The sequence below is a fragment of the Perca fluviatilis genome, chromosome 16, assembly GCF_010015445.1.
Source record: "Perca fluviatilis chromosome 16, GENO_Pfluv_1.0, whole genome shotgun sequence".
Classification (NCBI taxonomy): Eukaryota; Metazoa; Chordata; class Actinopteri; order Perciformes; family Percidae; genus Perca; species Perca fluviatilis.
Window position 1 is genome coordinate 22,133,871 of NC_053127.1, and position 20,615 is coordinate 22,154,485.

Genomic DNA, 20,615 nt, shown 5'->3' on the forward strand with positions numbered 1-20,615 from the left:
CATACAAAATAATAACTCTCCTTCCACTCCCGTTGACCAAATTATGTCATCCTTCTTTCTTTTAAGCCATATGTATTTTAATCCCTTTTGAGAACCTTTCCTTTGTTCAAACTTTATTAAACAACAATATTTAACAAAAAATACTGACATTAGTAATTGACAAGGCAACTTCTCATCTCATTGCATTTCTACAAGTATTGACAACAATATTCAACATCCACAGCGCTAAATCTTCATAATAATAATAGCAGCCATAAAATAAATGTACTAATGTTTCAGTGTCACTATCGCAAAAGTTACATTTGGCATCAATATCTGTATTTTGATATGTGAAAATTGGATGAATAGCCCTTTATAATGATGCAAGACTTCAACGTGTATATTTACTCTGTTATTTATATGGGCAAAGCCAAGCATTTTCCCATTGCACCTCTGAAAGTAAATAATAATAAAAAATCCCTCTTGGTGTAATCCTTTTGTTCTGAAATATTTCTCTGATATTTTTGTTTTTACATTTAAGACTTTCAAAGCCATGCCTTCGGCTGTGAGAGGTCGACGCTGTGTTGCGTAGGATGCTTCGAGCGTTAGCTACGTCACTAGCTTTAGCCAATCAGTGACTCGCTCTGCAGGGGAAGCGCATTGTTCAAAAACCAAACGCAGTCGGGGAAAATAACTCAGCTGAGCCTGCTTCGAAATCGGAATGAAGCAATAGTTTCAGTTAACTTTGATACAGATTTAACTCAGTATCTTCGTTTTTTTCAATTACTTGAGTTTTGGCGATCTACTCAGTGAGTTAAATTTAGTTAACCAGGCGCTCATCGCACTTTTGAGGTAAGTTAACTTAGCTAATGCTTGGACCCTTCGATGCTACCAACAATAAATCACGACACATTTATTATGTGTTATTATAGCTAAATGTTTACCTAATGTAGCTAAGCTAATACAAAGGTTCGTGTTAGTTTGGTGGGAGTGACCACAAGATTTACAAAATGTTCAACACCGCTTCTCGTGCACGTTCAAACCTTAACTTACGTAATGTTAACGTTAAACTTGTACTCTCACGCACTCATCTCGTGTTGAAACCGGGCTGCTAAATTCAGGTTTGCTAATATTAACGATAATGAGCTGTCTTTGTAAAGTTGACCTAAGCTGTGATAACCTGCACTGTCAGGATAGTTGAATAATCTCTATGTATAATCATAACGTTACGTTTCCTGGAGCTGAGGCACAAGTAACTTAGCTAGCTAACGTTAACGTTAAGCCAGGTAACGTTGCGTAAGAGTAACGTTAGCTAAGTTAGTTTAGTGAGTTATGCATAAACGTTATCATTGTTGGCGTTAACTGTTACTTCAAAAACGTGCAACGTCTTAGCTAGCTATATCATTTGTAAAAAACGTGTGTACACGCCATGCGACATGCCATTTAAAAAAAACATGCCAAAAAAAAAAATAGTTCGGTGTGTTTCTGTAGGTGATTAATTTCAGTGATGTCATTCTTCTGCACCAATACTAGCTAAACGTTTCAGGACAGGCGATACCCTTGGAAAACATTTCCTGTTTGACTAGCTAGTGTTGGAGTTGGACTATTTGGCTTGAAGGGCAAAGTAGGCTTCAACCAGTTTCTGTGTATTTACTCACCTTGTCTCACGACACACCCTTATTTTAACTAATCCTATCATAACAGTGAGGTGTTGAGTATTCTATAGTCGTGGCCTAATTCTAGGCACATCGTTGAAAAAGCGTGAGAGTAGTTGAGACAGGTGTTATTGAGCACTAAAATCTGTTTATTTATTCATTTCTCTATGTTGAATCCTGATAACATCCTGATCCCTGCACCTACTGTGTATATATACAAAAGTACATTATACAGGGTGGCTTTTACATGCAATTCCTGGCAAATAGTGAAGGAAAAACTCCAGGTTTGAAATGTGTTGCAATTATTTCATACTTGGAATTACTTCATACTCATTACAATTTGTCTTCTTGTAACAGGTAAGCATGGCGCTGTCTTTGTCCTCCCCGTCTGTATGCCCCTATGATGAGGATGAGGAAGTGGCTGTGTTTGAGTCTACGGCAGCAGAGCATGGAGGCCTGTCCAGACCACGTCTGCCTGAGATCTCTGTCATTTCCCCCGGCCTGGACACCCGGCCATCCATTACAGAACCGGTGAGAGTTGATACGAGTGTGCTATTTATGTGTTGCAACATAGCCTGTGGAGTTTATATGATAAACAAATGAGGTTTACGTTTAACGTGTTTCACCAAAACAAAGTATCTAAGATATAACAAAAACATTTGCAAAGCCTTTTATTAAATGTTTTGAAACCTATTTCGACTTGTCTTCTCCTTCATGATTTAAATTATTCTATGTCGGCAACAAAACATTAAAGATGCTTTTTAATTTGTGTCTCTAGAAACTAGCAGTGAAACCTGCAGCTGTGAGACAAGGTAGCCGTGATGAAGGGAACACAGAGAGGGTGAAGGTTTTTCTGCGCATCCGGCCACTTACTGAGATGGAGAATGTTAGGGGAGAAGAACAGGTAAGACTTTAATTCTGTGGGTAGGTTTTTTGCATTTATTGCTTTTAGTGCACCTGTACTCTGTGCTCAAGGTTCACTCTTCTTTTAGGGTTGTGTGGCTGTCCAAAATGAAGAGACTCTGCTGCTCAAAGCTCCAAAAGAATCTCAGAACATGAGGACCGCAGAGAGGGGCATCACCCAGAGCATGCACAAGTTCAGTTTCTCGAAGGTAGGAGGGCAAACACGTGCATCGTGTTAAATAACATTTTTTATTTTACGATGGCTGAAAATATTGCTGGTTAATACGGGCTAATGAGTGTGCATAGCAACAAATGCCAGCATAAACAAGGATGATCCTTGAGTAAAACATTTGTTAATATTTCTTTTTTTAAAGAAAGCCACATACTGATGTTTTCTCATTACCCATCTTTCATAGATTTTGGGGCCAGAGACCACACAGCAACAGTTTTATGAGTGCACGATGAAAAAGATGGTGAAAGACGTGCTTCAAGGAGAAAACCGTCTCCTCTACACTTACGGTGTCACCAATTCTGGAAAGACTTACACTATTCAGGGTGAGATTAGACATATTGGTATAAATCCTAAATTTGATTGTGATGATAGTGTTTGCAGCTCTGTAGACTGGTTGTTGATGCTGATGTAGCATTCACCGCTTGTATGTGGTCAGTTAAATGCTTAAAATGTGAATCCTTAAGTCTCAAACTTTGACCTGCAGGCACTGGTCGAGAGGCAGGCCTCATTCCCCGGGCTTTAGCTTCTCTGTTCAGGAAACTGCAGGGCCGTCTCTATAGTGCCATGGACCTGAAGCCTATGATGTATCAGGATGTGAGACAGCTTGACTCCGGAGAGGTCAGGGTGGAGGAAATCCGCAGAAACTCTCTGCTCAAAGAGGTAAACATAAAAAAAAATCATTTTTTTTTTTAAAGGTGGTATGGAATTAAAAATTTAATTTCCTTGCTACATTGTGTCTATTGCTTCCACGTATTTGTCAATAATGCACTTTTGTATATTTATTTTTAATATCTTACTCATCCTGAAAGTATGGCATAGACAATAATTCTATCTATCGCATTCTTTTTGTTTGATACAGGATGAGAATCAGACTTCTCGTCGAGGGGGCACCACTACAGTCTGGGACAGCGGCATTGGAGGACTCTCCTCTACAAGTAACCTTGCCACCCAGCTTGATGGTGAGGAGGACATCAGTATATTCCAAATGGAGACAAAATTGGCAAAATGTTTAAAGGATGGATGTATGCATGTTTGTTCCTGGACAAATGCTATTGCTCGGACTGGAGGTATGTTTAATGGCATACAGCAGGAAATGTGTATATGGTATTGTTGGCCTGCAAAAAATGGTAACGGGCAGTGTTTCAACCCGCGCCCCGCCGCCAAATGTTGTACATATGAAACGGAACTGGCACTTTGCTGCAACACAAACTAATATATTTATTCACCTCTATTCACACACAATGAGGCATATTTTCAATTGTGATTGAACTGTATTTTTTGAAGAACTATAGGGCACTTAACATCTACAACAGGTCTACACTTAGAACGGACCCACCGCGTTGACGTTTTTAGTGGAGCGGTTTGTTTAATAGTTGACTCGGAAGAAAGCAAACGTTTTGACAATAAACTACATCAACACAACAATATGTGGAGTTAAACTGTACGGGCCCAATAACCTCTGAATAGTTCTACTGAAAGGCAACTACATTTTTACTGTACTACATTTTTTTTGTACAGCCTTATTTCTGATAACGTGGTGGCAGAAATTTTGCCATGGTGGGCCGCCACTATAAAGTCACCATAGAGGAAACGCTGACAGGGTTGCTATTTTACTTGTGTGAACATACAAAATTAATTTCCATTTGTCCAGTTCATACTTGCTAAATTTAACCCTGCTGCCGTTTTACATTAAAATCATGAAAGAAGACATACATTGATCTCTCTCTGTCTCTCTCTGTGTGCGCATGCAGACACCAACAGTGTTTGCCTGGAGCCTGACAGCCTTTCACACAGTGGAGGAGATGATCTGGAGGAAGGGGTGCAGTTTTCTATCTGGGTGTCCTTCTACGAGATCTACAATGAGTTCCTGTATGACCTACTGGATGCTTCGCCCTCCCTGCAGCCCAGAAAAAGGGTTACACTGCGGCTTAGTGACGACAAGCAGGGCAACCCATATGTGAAAGGTAACACTTACTCATGCACAGAAATAACGTTTATATAACTTTTAAAGTGTTTAACTAGTATAGTATGTATCAATTCAAAGCTCAATCCCAGGATGCAGCTTCTCTCATCTGATGTACAGTATGTTACACTTAATTAGGCAGGAAATGGTGTTTAAAAACAGCTTTTTTCATTTTCTCCCTACTCCTTCTGCACTTTACCTGCAGTCTTTTCATGTGCTAATTTGATGTGAGTGCAACACCACATGAAATTATGAAAATAAGTATGTTTGCTTTGTTATAATATTGTCATAGATACCTTTTTTTAAAATCTGTTCCGTAGGACATAAAACATGTGTTGTACTTTTTTGTGGCTGCTTCTCATGTTGCAGTATCTTTTATTATTTTTTGCTTCTTCCTCTTGTCATATCAGACCTCGCCTGGATCCAGGTCCGCAGTGCAGAGGAAGCTTGGAAGATTCTGAGGGCTGGACGTCGTAACCAGAGCTTCGCCAGCACTCACCTCAACCAAAACTCCAGCCGCAGGTAGGAGCACATTCAACTTTTGCCATATTTTTTGATTTATTTTTAACATGCGTGTTTGACGCTCACTTTTTCTCACTTTTCTCTCTGATTAATTTTTCTCTATTAATTCCTGATCCATCCAATCTAAATTTTCAGTTTGGTTTATTTTGATTATTTTCATATGTCAATAAAAACAGTACCGTGTCTTGCACTTTCTCCTTTTTTAGACTGACTGTGTGTGATCTTGCTGGGTCTGAACGCTGTAAAGAGCAGCGTAATGGTGAGAGGATGAAGGAGGCCAACAACATCAACACCTCGCTTTTAACACTGGGACGCTGTATTGCTGCTTTGAGGCACAACCAGAACAACAAGTATGTGTTTAACTATAACTTTGAAAGAAGGTACACTACTGATGATCACTCAGTTTGATGTGGTAGTAGTGGTGTAGTAAATTAGAAAAACGTACATAACTCCTTTTTTAGGAATTGGATCTTTTTTCTGTTCTCCAATATTAATATTGTTCCATATCATATGAGGCAGGGTTACCAAGTGCTTCACATATAAGACGTATATTTTCTTATAAGATATTGGAATGAGCTGTTTGAGAAAGAAATATGTTTAACAAAAACAAAACCACTTTCTAACACCTCCACAGATCGCGACCCCCTCAAGTGGTGCCCTTCAGGGACAGTAAACTAACCCGGGTCCTGCAGGGTTTCTTCTGTGGCCAAGGAACCTCCAGCATGGTGGTCAACATCAACCCGTGTGCCTCCATCTATGACGAGACCCTCCAAGTCCTCAAATTCTCAGCTATTGCTACTCAAGTAAAAAGAAAATACACACCCTTGTGCTGTGTAACCTCTGTGATTTGTAGAGGCAGATTTAGTCTTGCATGTAGGGATCAGACCAAAGGGAAATAAAACCTCCTTCATGTAATTTCAGCTGGTCCATGGCCCGTCCACAAAGACCAGAGTGGCCTACATCCTGTCCCTACTGCGCGAGCCAACAGCAAACGGTAACGAAAGCACAGTGACTGAAGACGAAGAGGATGAGAGTGATATTGAAGACGGAGATATCACCATGTTAAATACTGAGGTAACAGCCCATGCTATTATATGCAAGAGTTAAATATTTATTTCATAACCACTTCATTACCAATTTTCTTTACTTTACAAAACATGCTCATTTATAAAGCCACCATAAAATGTTGCCATTAAGGCTTTCAACTGGAGTGCATATTTAGATGAACGCATTAATAACTAAAACCAATTTATTTATTTTATTTTTTACAAGTATTTGAAATGCCTCCAAAAAACGGACGCTTGCCCAGTGTTCCTAACAGCTGACTGTGCTTTATTAAGGCTTTGCTGCAGGCCATTGATGTCCTGAAGAGAGAGGTCCAGCGCCAGCGGGAAGAGAAAGAGGTCCTTGAGGCAAATGTGAGAGAGCAGGTGGTCTCTGAGATGATGGAGGTCATCTCTGGGATGCAAGATGGCTTCAGGTGTGTCTGCTTTGTTTGGATCAAATGTTTCTAATATGCCTTTTTAATACTTTTTGGTTTTTTTTTACGGGAAGATGTAACATTTAAAATGACGAGGAATTTAAAATGAATACAGTGTTGTCTTCCTCCCTACAGTGAGACCTTGGAGGCAGAAAGAGCTCTAATCGAAGAGAGATACGAAGACAAGATAACCAACTTGCAAAAACATTTGAAGAAATTCTACAGCCAGGAGCTGAAGGTGAGAGCTAAATCATCGGCCTTAAGTTTGCACTATTTTAGGCAGTGTCTGTCCCCAGTCAGTCCATGTCTGTGGTTTCAATACACACATAATCTGTGAAAATCTGCACTTCAGTTAAATATGATCTTTTCCCAAATGCAGTGAATATTCACAGTGTATTTATATTTGCAATCCTGTTGCTGTATCAGTATATCAATATTTTTCACTAACTATTATCTTTCCATGCTTTCTTTTAGGAGCGTGATCAGGAGATTGAAGCTTTGGCCGCTGCCCTGGAAAAAAACAAGGCAGGTGATTCGGTCCTACATGGAGACTCTGACGGGCCTCGCCGGTCTCAGCGCCTCGCTACTCAGGCAGAATTTGGCAGTCTGCAAGTGGAGCTCAACCAGTGTCGCGCTGAGCTGCTCACCAAGACACAAGGTGACTGAAACTCTGCTCTAAAGATGTGTTAATGTTAGGATATTGTTGATGGTATTTGACTGTCTTGTTCTGCTTGCCTGTGCAGAGCTGACAAAGCTGAAGATGCAGCTGGAAGTCCCGGGTCCAACAGGCACCCACACTGGTGCTGTTGACCGCAAGCTGGAGGACGGCCAACGGGTCAGTTACCACTGTACCGTATTGTTTTTGCTGCATGTGAGTCTCTTTGCCCTCAGAAAGAGATTCAAATTCAGATATTTTTTTCTTTATTTTTTTTTTCTAACAGAACCTGCGCCAGCTGCGCCTGGATTTGCAGAGGCTCGGTGTGGACCTGCAGTCTGGTGAACGAGCCTGCTGTCGCAACACGGGAGGGGAGAGGCTGCGGCAGGCACTAACAGCTGCAGATGAGAAACTAGCCAAACAGGTACAACCACAGATATGTATAGTATAATATTATGCAATTCATATTGTTTAATAAACTGAGATTTTCTGTAAACTTCTATGTTCAGTGAAAATGCATCCAAAAACATTCAACTAAGACAATTGGTGTAAAATTCTGCACCAGCAATAAATGTCATTGTATAGAAACCTCATTAATTTAAATGATGCAGCTCTGAAGTTAAGCTTTTTTATTTTGTTGGTGATAGTTTTGTCAGTGTATGTAATAAAGTTACTGCAGTTATCAACTAAATGTATCCAATAAAGGTTTAATTTATCATTTGTAGTTGGAAGACCAGTTTCAAATTGCAAACCACTAAATGTTTTGCTCTCTACCACAGCTGCTGAAGCTCAGCTGAAAAAGTACTGAACCAAATCAAGACTTTAAAATACTGTTATCCCTGCAAGCACCTCTGCATGTACAATTTCAGTTAGGAATGATATAACCCTCTTCTCACTTTGAGGCTGATTATGGATTCTGTAACTTTTTGGAGAAGCAGTTATTATTATTATTATTATTTATTATTATTTTTCTCTCAAAGCAGGATCTGTTTAAAGTGCAATTCCTAATTTAAAATACTTTGTTTTTCTTTCCTTCCACTCTCTTCACTAACTATCTTGATGCACAGCCAGCTTTTAAACTAAATCTAGGTTTCTAACATCTGCACCAGGTGATTACTGTGCAAAAGCATGTTCAAGAGTTTCATTTTGGCTCACATTTTTCTCTCTTACACCGAAAACACACCAAGCAGCTGCGAAGTGCAGCGAGCTGCCATGCAATGTCTTGTTTTCAGTAGTATATTATTGTGGCACACATAAGGACCGAAATGAAAGGACACGGGCCACAGACAAATGTAATTATTGCGATGAGCCACAGTTTGGTGTGTTTTTGGCAATAACCTCCCTCCTTATCCTTCACTTCCCCCTTCCTTGGTCTTGTCTAACCCTGTTGACTGACTTCTTCTTAGGACCAGATCCTATTGGACCTCCAGAATGGCCTGATGCTTGTAAAGGCTGACTTAAGGCGGAAAGCGGAGACCCTGGCCCAGACACAGGCCTTCCAGCCCCAGCTTCCCCCCTCAGGCTCTGTTGCCTCCGGCACACCAGGCTCCTGCAAGAAAAGGGGCTGTGGGGCCGCTGCACCAAGCGACACAGAGAACCGCCCTCCAAATAAACGGCCCTTTTTCCCATCTCTGTTCCCGACGCGTACGCCAACACGTAAAAACATTCGCGAAGAAGCAAATGTTACCCCTTACTCACGGATCTTGCGGTCTCGCCAGCAGTCTCCACCTCCCAGCCCTGTCCCCACCCCACGTAGTCTCAGGGGGAAGTACTGAGCTTTTTGGAGCGTGTCTCCTCTTCAATATTATGCACAAAAAAAGGTTTTATTTGCCGGTAACTTTATAGTATTTTTATATTGCTTTGTATATATTCACTTTTTTTTTTTTGCAGTGCAATTAACTCACTGTTGTCATGCCAAATACATGTATGATGTTCATGCCTGTAAAACTGTTATGCTTTAAAGGGTAGTTGACTACTAAGGGCATTGAGGTGATCTTGAGCAGTAACGTAATCAGTGGCTAATAGCTATGGTCTGTATGGGAAGAATAGTGCATGTGTGTGTATACACCCTTCTCTTCTGCTGTAAATACTTTTCTACAATAAAATCCATAGAAACATTGGTTTGAGTAGTCTAAGCACTACAGCAAAATTTTCAAGTACTGTACACCATGAAAGTAATTTAACAAGTATGCTTTAAACTATTTAAATTTACAGGCATAACTGCAAGTCAAAACATGTCTGTGTGCTGTCTTTGTTCTACCCTTGTGCAGTTCAAGGTGTACCTTCTTTACTCTGATGGAGCTGTGTGTTTTTGTTCCACTGTTAAACTAGCCTTGAATTATACCAAATCTGCATGTGTATTAAATCTATTTAAAAACCTTATGTAATCTGTTCACTAAGGTATGTACATCAGGCTAACCATCCCCAGCACTTATTGCCATGCTTTGATTATTTTTTACATTTGCGGCATAGAACTGTCTTATCCTGGACAAAAATGATTGCAAATTTTACAAACATGTTACTTTAATGTCATTAACAAATCTATGCGTCGACAAGTAAATCCTTCCAACACTTCGGCAAACCACCAAGCGGCTGGATACACAAATTGTCCATTTTAAAGCCAGTGAGTGTCAGGGTGTAAAGGAGATGAGGTTCAGTGGAGACACCCTCCTGACGGGAGTGTTGTTGTTTGAGAGCGGAGCAAACAGATCTGCTGATGGTGTCTCAATCTGATCTCTGACCTGTGAAATCTGCCTCAACAGAGCCTTCCCCTCTTCGCGAGCCTACGAGCAGAGTGACGATCGACACCAGTTAGTATGTTACTACTTACACAGCAACTAGAACACAGTGCTCACATTATGCAGTAGGGCTGCACGAATATATATATTTTTGTTATCGCAATATCAACTGGCACAATATACACATTGTGAAAAGCTGCGACATATAACTTTTTTTTTTGGTATTGACAGAATATCAGTAAAAAACTACAGTTTGAAAAGACTCACTTTTTTAGTGGTGCTTTGTATATATGTCTTATATTCAATTCAGTGTTAAATTTGTTCAATAAAATGTTGGAAAACATTTCCTTTGTTTTTATTCAACAAGCATTTTTTTTGTATTATCGGAATACTGAAAGCAGCAGAACTCTGTACACTTTAATATCTGTTTATTTATCACAAGAAATATCGTTGTCGCGATATTCAACAACCTTATCACATATTTTCCTTATACCGTGCAGCCCTATTATGCAGGCACACTTACATCATTGTAGTCACAACAGCGCTGTGCGCAGAGGGATGCCTCATCGTAGAGCTTGTTCTTGAAATAGTACTGACCCAGGTACCGCAGGGCTGTGCTCACCTCTGCATGCTCCAGCTGTTCCTGTGATGATGAAATTTTATTAGAAATGGATTTCTTCCAAACAAATACATGGACAAAAGCATGTGGCCACATCAATATATTGTTTTTGATTGTTGAACAGCTTATTTTAAAACCACAGGCTTTAATATGCTACTGTAACTGCCTCCACTCCTGGGAGGAATTTAGTGATGGCTGGTTCATCACAAAGGTCTTGTATGGGGTTGAGGTCAGGGCACTGTGCAGGCGGCCAGTTAAGTTCTTCCACAAGAAACAAAACCATAGCTTTGTGCACAGTGGGATTGTCATTTTGAAACAGGAAAGGGCCAAACACAAATGGCTGCCACAACGTATAATTGTATGCTGTTGTATAACATTCCCTTAATTGTAACTGGGCCTAGCCCAAATATCAAATACAGCCCTACACCAAACTAAACATACGTTTGTGGACAGGAGTGTTAAAAATGTGCGCATGTATTCACATACTTTAAAATACTTACCCCACAAGAGAAAATGTCTTGGATGTAAAGCATGTAACACTGGGCAGCATCATCAGACTCATTCAGCTGTTCATGGAGCCTGAGAAAAAGCAAATTTCACATTTAGCCCCTATTTCTGGGTCATACAATTAACATGTTAACATAGGACGACAGAAAAAAAAAAAGACAGTGTGACGTTAACTACTCTGTTTTTAGACCACAAGACCGGTTTTATTGGTGTCTTTCAGTTGTATTGTCTCAGGATACAGTGTTAGAAAACTTACTTTGCCAACTTGAGTAGAGCCATTTTCTCTACATCTCCAACAGAGTATGCCCTCCAGTAACACTAGAAAAAAAAACTAAATATGTCAAAAACAAGCCAGAAACCTAAGCGAACTTATTACGCAAACCAAGACTCGCTGACAGTTGTAATATGTACCTTCTTGGCTTCCAGTTGCTGTGACAGTTTTTCGTAGCTTTCACCCAGTGCGACCAACATGCGTGAGTCATTGGGCCTACACAAATACAGAATTGTATTTCAAAACGAACAATGAGCATTACATATTTAAACAATTTTTCTTTCTAAATAGTTTTTCATTCTTAGCAATACCTGCATAAAACCCTTTTTTTGGGGTCAAAATCCATACCTGAGCTGGTGAGCCTTTCGATAATAGTACAAACAGTAAAAGGGCATCTTGAGGATCTCATACGTCTGACCTAGGCCATACCAGGCACGGTAGTCCCGCTTGTTCACTTCAATGGCATGCCTGATAGGAAAAACACGAGTACAAACAAGTAAACAAGCCGCAAAAACAATATAGCTGGAATGACTCCTCCATACTGCTGTGAAAGGTCTGGCAATAATTAAAAACTCCATTGTTTACACATTGAACAAGACGTTGATATATCCACCAAAATAAGGGCCGTCTATGCTCTACTACATCTTCAGTCTGACCTGTAGGCCTGGATGGCAGCCGAAGTGTTCTTCATTTCCATGTATTCATGGCCCATGAGGGTCCAGGCACCGAGGCATCGAGGGTTCAGTTTGAGGGCCCGCTGAAAGTACAAAGCTGCCTTCTCATGCTGAGAGCGTAAGCTATAATAGTTACCTGTGAATGAGTGCATAACTTATTACACAAAATACCATGATTCAAAATTATGTCTTAAACATGTTTTTCTGACCAGCTGACAAATCTTTAGAGTATATAAAGTAAAAAAAAAAAAAAGCCAGCTGTGAAGCTGCACAAGTCAATATTTTTTGTACTTCAATTGCTAATTTACAAAGTATTGATGACAAGTTACAATACAATTTATGCATTTGTCTACTAATTGTTCCATCACTGAAAAACTGTGCTTGAGAATTAAACAGTGGCATTAGTGTTGATCAATTGGCTCAACACTTACCGATAACACAGCAAGTCTCCACTCTGTACTTGTCGATCTCCACCAGGTTGTGGGCCAAGTAGCTCAACTCTGGCTTCATGCTCTGTGTAAGCAGTCATTACCATCAGCAACAGAAAAAAAAAATAATATATATAGTTTGGACTTATTAACAGGTCTTTACAAAAAAAAAAAATCAATCTGTTCTACAGCAACTATTTTTTCACTTAGATCCTATGCTGAAAACTTGACTCACAGAGGTCAAATATAAGCACCAAGATAAGACCCTTCATCCCTACTGGCTGATATTACTTAGACCTCTAACATTCCTGTGAAAACACACTTATTCTATGCTAATCAATAAGGCATCACAAGTAGTGAACTCACTTTGACATAGAGCAGGTTAGAGAATGTGTCCATGTTGTCGATGCGATACGGATCCTGCTCCCTCAACTCATTGAAGAGAGCCAAAGCTTGGTCAATATCTGAAATAAATATAGAGACAAGAATTATGTAAGACTAAACCTTGTCCCCTTAACATTCTTCTGACAGGCAAAATTCTTATTGAAAAGGTAGAAAATAAACCTCTGATGTTGTGGTAGGCGACGGCAATCTGTGAGATGATGTACGTGCTCTTAGAAAAGCCGGCCTCAATGAGGTTCTGGTATTTCTGCAACGCTTCTTTGATCATCTGCAGCTCTGTGTACATGTGGGCCATGAAGAAGTCTTTAATCCAGCAGTCTGGCAGAGACAGTGACTTCAGCTGGGGAGAAAGACCAAGAGACCCAGTTAGATGGAATCATTTCCGTCCATATAAGTACCTGAGATGGAGCTTTTTTTTCCTCTTTGAATTGATTGAATATGAGATGTTTTGTTTTCTGTTTGTTCTGAGAAAAAAAGTTTAGTTTAAAAGTCATGAGGCTGCGTTGTGAGGATTGAGTTTGAGTAAAATGGTTACTGTGGACCTGGGCACATTAAGTTAATGATGCAATGCTAGCTACAATTTGTGTACGTGTAAACACAAAGCTAGTTACCATTTCAATGTTGGTGACAAGGTTACTAAGCTCCAGCCAGGCTCCCCAGTGAAGAGGAAGTGTGTGTATTGCCTCAACAAAAACCTCCACCGCCTCCTTCAGCAGGTCCAGCTTTCGTAGCACCACCCCATACCTGTGTTCCCACATCGAGAAACGTATACAGTTTATAAAGAGTCGACTCTATTCCTCTGCATTATCTGAGGAAAGTGTGTACACTTTGGAGGAAAAGTTCTTACAGGTACAGGGTGAACCCGTCCAACTCTCCTGCAGTGTGCTTCTTACTGAGCTCAACCCTCAGTTCTCGCAAGGCTTCATTGCGTACCTGCCCCTTCTCCAGAGGACCTAGTACCACACAGAAAAAAACCCACAAAAAAGTGAAGTGTTAAAAGGGTAACAAAAGTATTTCCAGTACTCTTTTAAAATCCAAACAGACAAGTCCTCACCCAGGCTGTCCACGGTCTCATCGTCCTTCTTTTTCTCACCTGACTGAAGACAAAGGAGGACACTTTCAAAATGGTTTGCAAGCATTACAATCAAAGTGAAAGCAGTCTTGTCATGAAATGAAATCAAAGCTCAAAGGATGCAGGCATGCCAGATATATACAGAATCTTACCAGATAGCGAGAATACATATAGAGGAAATAAGCCTTCTGACTGCAGCAGCCTTTCAGAAAGTAAGCAGCACGGTCATACTCTTTCAGGTCAAAGTAGGATTTGGCCAGTGTAAGTGCATCCAGGTCTTGTGCATCTTCCTGTGTTTGGAAAAGACAATGAACAAGAAAAGTCACCTTAATCATCATAATCAAGTCAACTTCACTTCTTCAAACAAAAACAAAAAGTTTAATCTCATTAAAAACAAAAGGGCTTTCATAAAGTAGTAACCATACGGGCCACTTCTGAACACATGACTAACAGACAATTTTGCTTTCTACATAAAATCTATCACCAGGGGGCAGTATAACCTTTGCCTTCCAGAGGGGAGAACACAATTGTTTATCTTGTATCGTTTATTTCTTCCTTGTGTAAGACAGTTGACTCTAAGTTTTGAATGTTCAAAAGCATGTCTTTGTGTGTTTGCTTCTTTATTTTTTTGTCAACAAAACCATGAAAAGACCAAACCTAACAATGAATGGATCCTACAAAGTATCGACCCTGTAGCCAAATCCCGATCTAGCTTATTCCTGTGCCACAGACAATCATTGTTAACAAAAAAAAAAATAAATCATCAATGATTCCACCATTCCACCGGTTGACATGTTCCTTTATTACAATGAACATTGTACTTTACTGTAGTTTATTTTGAGGTGATCCAACATACACTGTCCTTGTGGCTGAAAACAGTTTAAATCCCCAACAAATTCACTATTTACTCCTGTTTGAGTAAATTTAGCTAAAAACTACATTTACTACAGCTATTGTATGGAATTAATTAGCCATTGAGAAATGAAACTACATATTTGTTACCTGTTTTTAAAGACTTAAATCTTCAGTAGGAAGCAATGGTGTTGGGGGCCCATTGGTGGGGGTTAGGCTTTCGAGCAAATGTGTATAATACAGTATTTTATTAGTATTATAAGTATCTAGTATGTTCCCATTTGAGGAAATGATAATGCAATGGAACATGGAACATAGATTCTTAAATATTTCACTCAGTGTCAGCATCGTACAGCTTCAATGAAGAGCTGGAACAAGCAGATAAAGAATATACTTTATGATGCTGATAGCCAGCATGACATATAATGATTTTTAAACCATAAAGCTACTTCAACGGGATGGTAGGTAGTTAAAAATGATATAACGAAAACTAACTAAACCCAGAAAAATAATATGACGAAAACTAACTAAACCCAGAAAAGGCTTGGGCCTGGCAGTATACAAACCTCAGTAAAAGGAGGTGACGGGGGTAATTCATTCTTGGGAAGAGGGTCCAAAGCAAATGCCAATTCAGAAGCCCTGAAATGTAAACACACGATGTGAGATAACTTTGCCATTGATTACAGTCATTTTTTTCACACCCAATGTATTCTTGCAGCAAGCAAAAACACCACGAAGTTACCTTTGTCCAGTGACGTTAACGTTATTTATGTTGCTAATCGACAGCAATTAACAAGTACAGCCCAGTAATGGTTAATGGTTAAGGAATAACATTAACGTTACACGTCATGTAGCTAGCGTTAACACATTGACAGCTTGTAGTGACTTGTTGACGCAAGTAATCATTTAACGACTCTCTTAACGAGCTAAAATGCAACATTAGCTAATAGTGTATAATTAATGTATTAATCAGCGTTAGCTAGCTACATTGTTATAGCTAATGAGACTTGTCAACAGCACTGCTAACGTTGCTAACTGACTGGTAACTAACGCTAGCTAGCTTTAAAGCTTAGTTACTACGGTACCAGAGCAGAAAGACAGTCAGTTAATGTCACATTTGTCACGGTCAGTCTCACCACTTCGCGCTGTGTAAAAGTCCTCTTTCTTTACAAAGCGATATCACCGATATTAGCTGTTTTTTGATCTGTACCAGGTCCCCAAACTCACTACAGAGAGCCGCCATTTTCATATTTTGCCAAGCAAGTATGCTATTGGTGGAAGTTACAAAGAGGTAGTTCCGCCCACCCAGAATGACATCATTTCTGTTTCCTCCTTGCCTCCAAAATAAAGAAACCGTTGTTAATATTTTGTCTTGTCACAAATACACAGCATTTGCAATTCTGACCATAACGTTACATATTAAACCATGTTATTTACATATATATATATATATATGTATATATATATATATATACAAAAAACATAGATATGAATCTGTTTGTCTGCACATGGAGAGGTGGGGGGGCTTACCTCAGGGAGCAGCCCATCACTCTGACATCTCTCCATTAGTGCATGTAGGCTATAGGTCCTGAGCATGTGTGTGGATTTCAGGCCTGTGTGTAATGTGGGTAATAACTGTACCAAGCAGAGTGAAAAATGTGAATTTCCCCTTGTGGTTTAAATAAAAGCTTGTTTTCTTCTTCTTTTTCTACTTTTTTATATCACACCCAAATGTAGCCTACCCAGCCTGATAATACTCAATGCAAGTTGTGTATGTTTCAGAATATTTCATATAACAGCCATTAAACATTATCAAGCAAAGGCTATAATGAATAACAAGATCAAGGGCAGCATTTTTCAGCGACATAGAAACAACAACAAAAATGTCTCAGAATATGTATTGTGTTGTGCAAATTGATATGTTTCACTATATGATAAGTCACAGTAACACACAAGGTAAACAGAACCTTAAAATCCAAGCAGATTACAAGATGAGCATCAGCCTACAAGTACTATAAGTGTAACACAGTTGTTGTTGTTGTTGTTGTTGTTGTTGTTGTTTTCTGAAAAGAAACTTGTGCTCATCATTCTAAACTATTTCAGCTCATCATAGTCCCTGCAACATCTCTTGGACAAACTTTTCAGCACTGTTGCAGACACAATGAATCTTTTTTATTCATTATTCTTTTGTTAATCAGTTATTTCTCTCTCTGACAGTTTTGTGTCACTCGGATGGATGCTGCAATATCATGTAAAAGAAGTGATGCAGTTTAAATTACATGGGGCCTAACAACAAATGCATGTATTGGGTATTGTGTATCATTAGCATGCACACCGGTCTTTAAATCTAACATTATGTGTTGTATCCATTTAGAATAAGAACAGTACTGCTTAGTTTTCTTGCAATCATACACTGGATAAAGACATCACAACATCATAAGGACTTCACTCTATATTTAGCCTTTGGCTCTGACCTCTGTATAGCCCAGTTAAGCCCTGAGCTTACAGTCATTGCACACTCAAAACTTCAATTGTGGGATATCCTCACCCTAAGCCCAGATCTTAACCCTGCTTCAGAGCAGGGTTGTCCCTGCCTTTCCGATGTTATACCCAAAAGATCATGGTTAAAATAATTGATTTGAAGTTAGATCAGAGCAACAGGCTGTTCACTGTCTAATCAAATGATTATGATGTGGACACAGTGTCAAGCGCTTTCAGTATTCTGAAGATGTGGACCCTGGACTCTGATGTGTACCTGGGGGGCTTACCTAGCTTTATCATGTCACCCTGGAAGTATACGCCATTTGCACATGACTTCCAGTTTTCAAATGCTTGCTGATTACCCCTATACTTTTACTGATGCAACAGCAAAAAAAACTATTCTAACCTGCAGTCTATTTTCAGACCTGATCTTGATCTTGTGCTGCTGAATAATTAGATCACAAACCTGCCTCCATGGCTCTTTAAAGAGCAAGGTGGATTTGATCTCACTTTGATCTATTGACTTTTCAGATAATAATAATAATAATAATAATAATAATAATAATAATAATCCTAACTACTGTAATTAGGAGCAGAGGACAGCCATAGTCTGGCACCTGGGGACCAACCAGTACTCAGCAGTGCTAACCACTAAGCCATCATCATATTTGAGATACAAAATGTTACATAAAAGAAATTAAAAAAACAATTATCTGCATTGCCACATATCATTTAGACATCCACTTCCAACAGAATTTCAAAAGCATTGCCATAACATTTCATCAGTTCCTGTTATAACCTCCTGCATTTCTTAGTACAACAGAATACACCATTCTGGTTCAAGTATTCCATAACTATCCAACCTTCTGAATGTCTATTTATAACTAAATAAATAACTAAAGCTTTGCTGATAATGTGAGCCTGCAATGCACATTAACCGTTGTCAAAGGGTTCAATCACTTTTTACAACTTTAGAAAGACTATTTTATGCTCTGCTAAATCCCACTTCTACTCTGTCAGTATGCATTTGCTTTCATTGAAACAACCGTTACTTATTTAATCAATATCTAATTCTAAGTAGTGAGTTTTGAAAGAGCAGCAATATTATAACTCTTTCTTGTGCCAATAACGTCTTGTCTTGTCATTGGGCTCTGTGCTTAGCCATGCTTCACTGGTGCAGAGCTGACATGGCTCATCATGTTCTTATCCGTCAAAATCAGCAGCATCACTGGCTTTGGGATTTCCACCACACTGTACAGAAGCACACGCACAGTTTCTTTATTGAAATTCTTACTTTTATCACATTTTAGATAAAGTAACGTAGACCCTCATTAAATGAAAATGGAGTAAGGTTTGCTTTGGAGTTTTCAACCATATGTTCAATGACATTAAGGCAGATTTGACCAACCATGGACAAACCACTAACATCTCCAACTGATGCAGAATTTCAAAAGGGAAAGAACTTCTAAATCCACCCTTTCCTAAGGCTCAAAGGACCAGAATGCGCCCTTGAAACAGTAGACCAACAGGTGTTCACATACTGGGTTGCCACTAAAACCCACATGACAACTGCCAACTGAACTTTGATCATGGAGAAAGCTTGTTCTTTAGTATCTAAGTATTTTTGACCAAGAGGTTCTCTTGCAAAGTTTGTTAAAAAAAAATAATTGTGTCTTTAATGTGCACAGGGACTACAGACAGCGCACAGTGTTGTTTGATCACAGACAGAACCCGATTTGTTCAGTTCCTACACCCTGACCAATCGGCAATCCTAACCTTAACTACTCGAGGTCAATGCCTAACCTCAACCAATCGGGTTGCTTCGTAGGGCCGGTCTTGCATAGAACTGCAGTGGGTTCCATAATTGCGTGTCTAGGGTTGCCTTATCCATCAATAGTGATGAGCAAAATGAATTTAAGTGGGCGATGCAAGATCAATAAACTCTCATCTCATCTATTAAGCCTGAATAGGCAGATTATTTGGGTTTGGTACTTGTATTTATGAAAGGCCATTCAGTGAAAGTAGGCTAATGTACAGCATAAATCACAGACACATGAACTTGGAACCATTTGAGAAGAAAAAGCATACATGTTTGAATGCATAGCCTATTATTAATTTTAAAAAACTACAGTGGACATTGGACAGACCACTAACATCTCCAGCTGATGCAAAATTTCAAAATTTGTAAGGGAGAGAACTTCTAAATCCACCCTTTCCTAAGGCTCAAAGGACCAGAATGCGCCCTTGAAACAGTAGACCAACAGGTGTTCACATACTGAGCTGCCACTAAAACCCACACGACAACTGCCAACTGCACTTTGATCATGGAGAAAGCTTGTTCTTTAGTATCTAAGTATTTTTGACCAAGAGGTTCTCTTGCAAAGTTTGTTAAAAAAACGATTTGTGTCTTTAATGCACACAGGGACCACAGACAGCGGACAGTGTTGTTTGATCACAGACAGAACCCGATTTGTTCAGGTCCTACCCCCTGACCAATCAGCAATCCTAACCTTAACTACTCAAGGTCAATGCCTAACCTCAACCAATCGGGTTGCTTAATAGGGCAGGTCTTGCATAGAACTGCAGTGGGTTCCATAATTGCGTGTCTAGGGTTGCCTTATCCATCAATAGTGATGAGCAAAATTAATTTAAGTGGGCGATGCATGAGCAATACACTCTCATCTTATCTATTAAAGGTCCCATGGCATGAAAATTTCACTTTATGAGGTTTTTTAACATTAATATGCGTTCCCCCAGCCTGCCTATGGTCCCCCAGTGGCTAGAAATGGCGATAGGTGTAAACCGAGCCCTGGGTATCCTGCTCTGCCTTTGAGAAAATGAAAGCTCAAATGGGCCGACCTGATGAGGTCATAAGGAGGAAGGTTACCTCCCCTTTCTCTGCTTTGCCTGCCCAGAGAATTTGGCCCACCCATGAGAGAGAGACATCATGGCTTTCAAATGAGCAAAGTGGTAGTTGGTCAAGGCCCCACCCCCACTCTCCACCTTGCCCCTCCCTCTCTCCTCCTCAATAGCTACAGACACAGAAATGGCACATCCTAAGGAAAGCTCATTGTGGGACTGCTCTAGTGGCTGTAATTCTGCACCAAGGCTGAATTTTGGGAAAGAGACTTCAGATACAGTATTAGGGGACCACTAAGGTCTATATAAAAGCATCCAAAGAG

The 20,615-nt window shown here is 39.7% G+C and overlaps 2 protein-coding genes across 2 annotated transcripts; one reads left to right on the forward strand and one right to left on the reverse strand.

Moving 5' to 3' along the window:
* Positions 1 to 636: 636 nt before the first annotated feature.
* On the forward strand, positions 637 to 9,771 carry kif20a (kinesin family member 20A). The gene is given in 18 exon segments (XM_039778259.1): positions 637 to 831; positions 1,992 to 2,165; positions 2,413 to 2,538; positions 2,627 to 2,746; positions 2,954 to 3,092; positions 3,254 to 3,429; positions 3,629 to 3,728; positions 4,521 to 4,733; positions 5,143 to 5,275; positions 5,431 to 5,604; positions 5,889 to 6,057; positions 6,176 to 6,328; positions 6,595 to 6,734; positions 6,870 to 6,972; positions 7,209 to 7,392; positions 7,478 to 7,569; positions 7,676 to 7,813; positions 8,796 to 9,771. Coding segments are annotated over 17 exon segments (2,697 nt in total). The 5' UTR covers positions 637 to 831; positions 1,992 to 1,997; the 3' UTR covers positions 9,165 to 9,771.
* Positions 9,772 to 9,894: 123 nt separating this feature from the next.
* cdc23 (CDC23 (cell division cycle 23, yeast, homolog)) lies at positions 9,895 to 16,225 on the reverse strand. Its single transcript, XM_039778258.1, has 16 exons — positions 16,089 to 16,225; positions 15,519 to 15,591; positions 14,253 to 14,390; positions 14,083 to 14,125; positions 13,876 to 13,981; positions 13,640 to 13,772; positions 13,191 to 13,368; positions 12,993 to 13,090; positions 12,630 to 12,711; positions 12,181 to 12,334; positions 11,873 to 11,992; positions 11,665 to 11,740; positions 11,510 to 11,571; positions 11,247 to 11,325; positions 10,651 to 10,770; positions 9,895 to 10,172 (listed from the first exon to the last, which is right to left on the reverse strand). Exons 1-16 carry the CDS (start codon positions 16,199 to 16,201, stop codon positions 10,020 to 10,022), a joined length of 1,728 nt encoding a protein of 575 aa, XP_039634192.1. The 5' UTR covers positions 16,202 to 16,225; the 3' UTR covers positions 9,895 to 10,019.
* Positions 16,226 to 20,615: the final 4,390 nt, after the last annotated feature.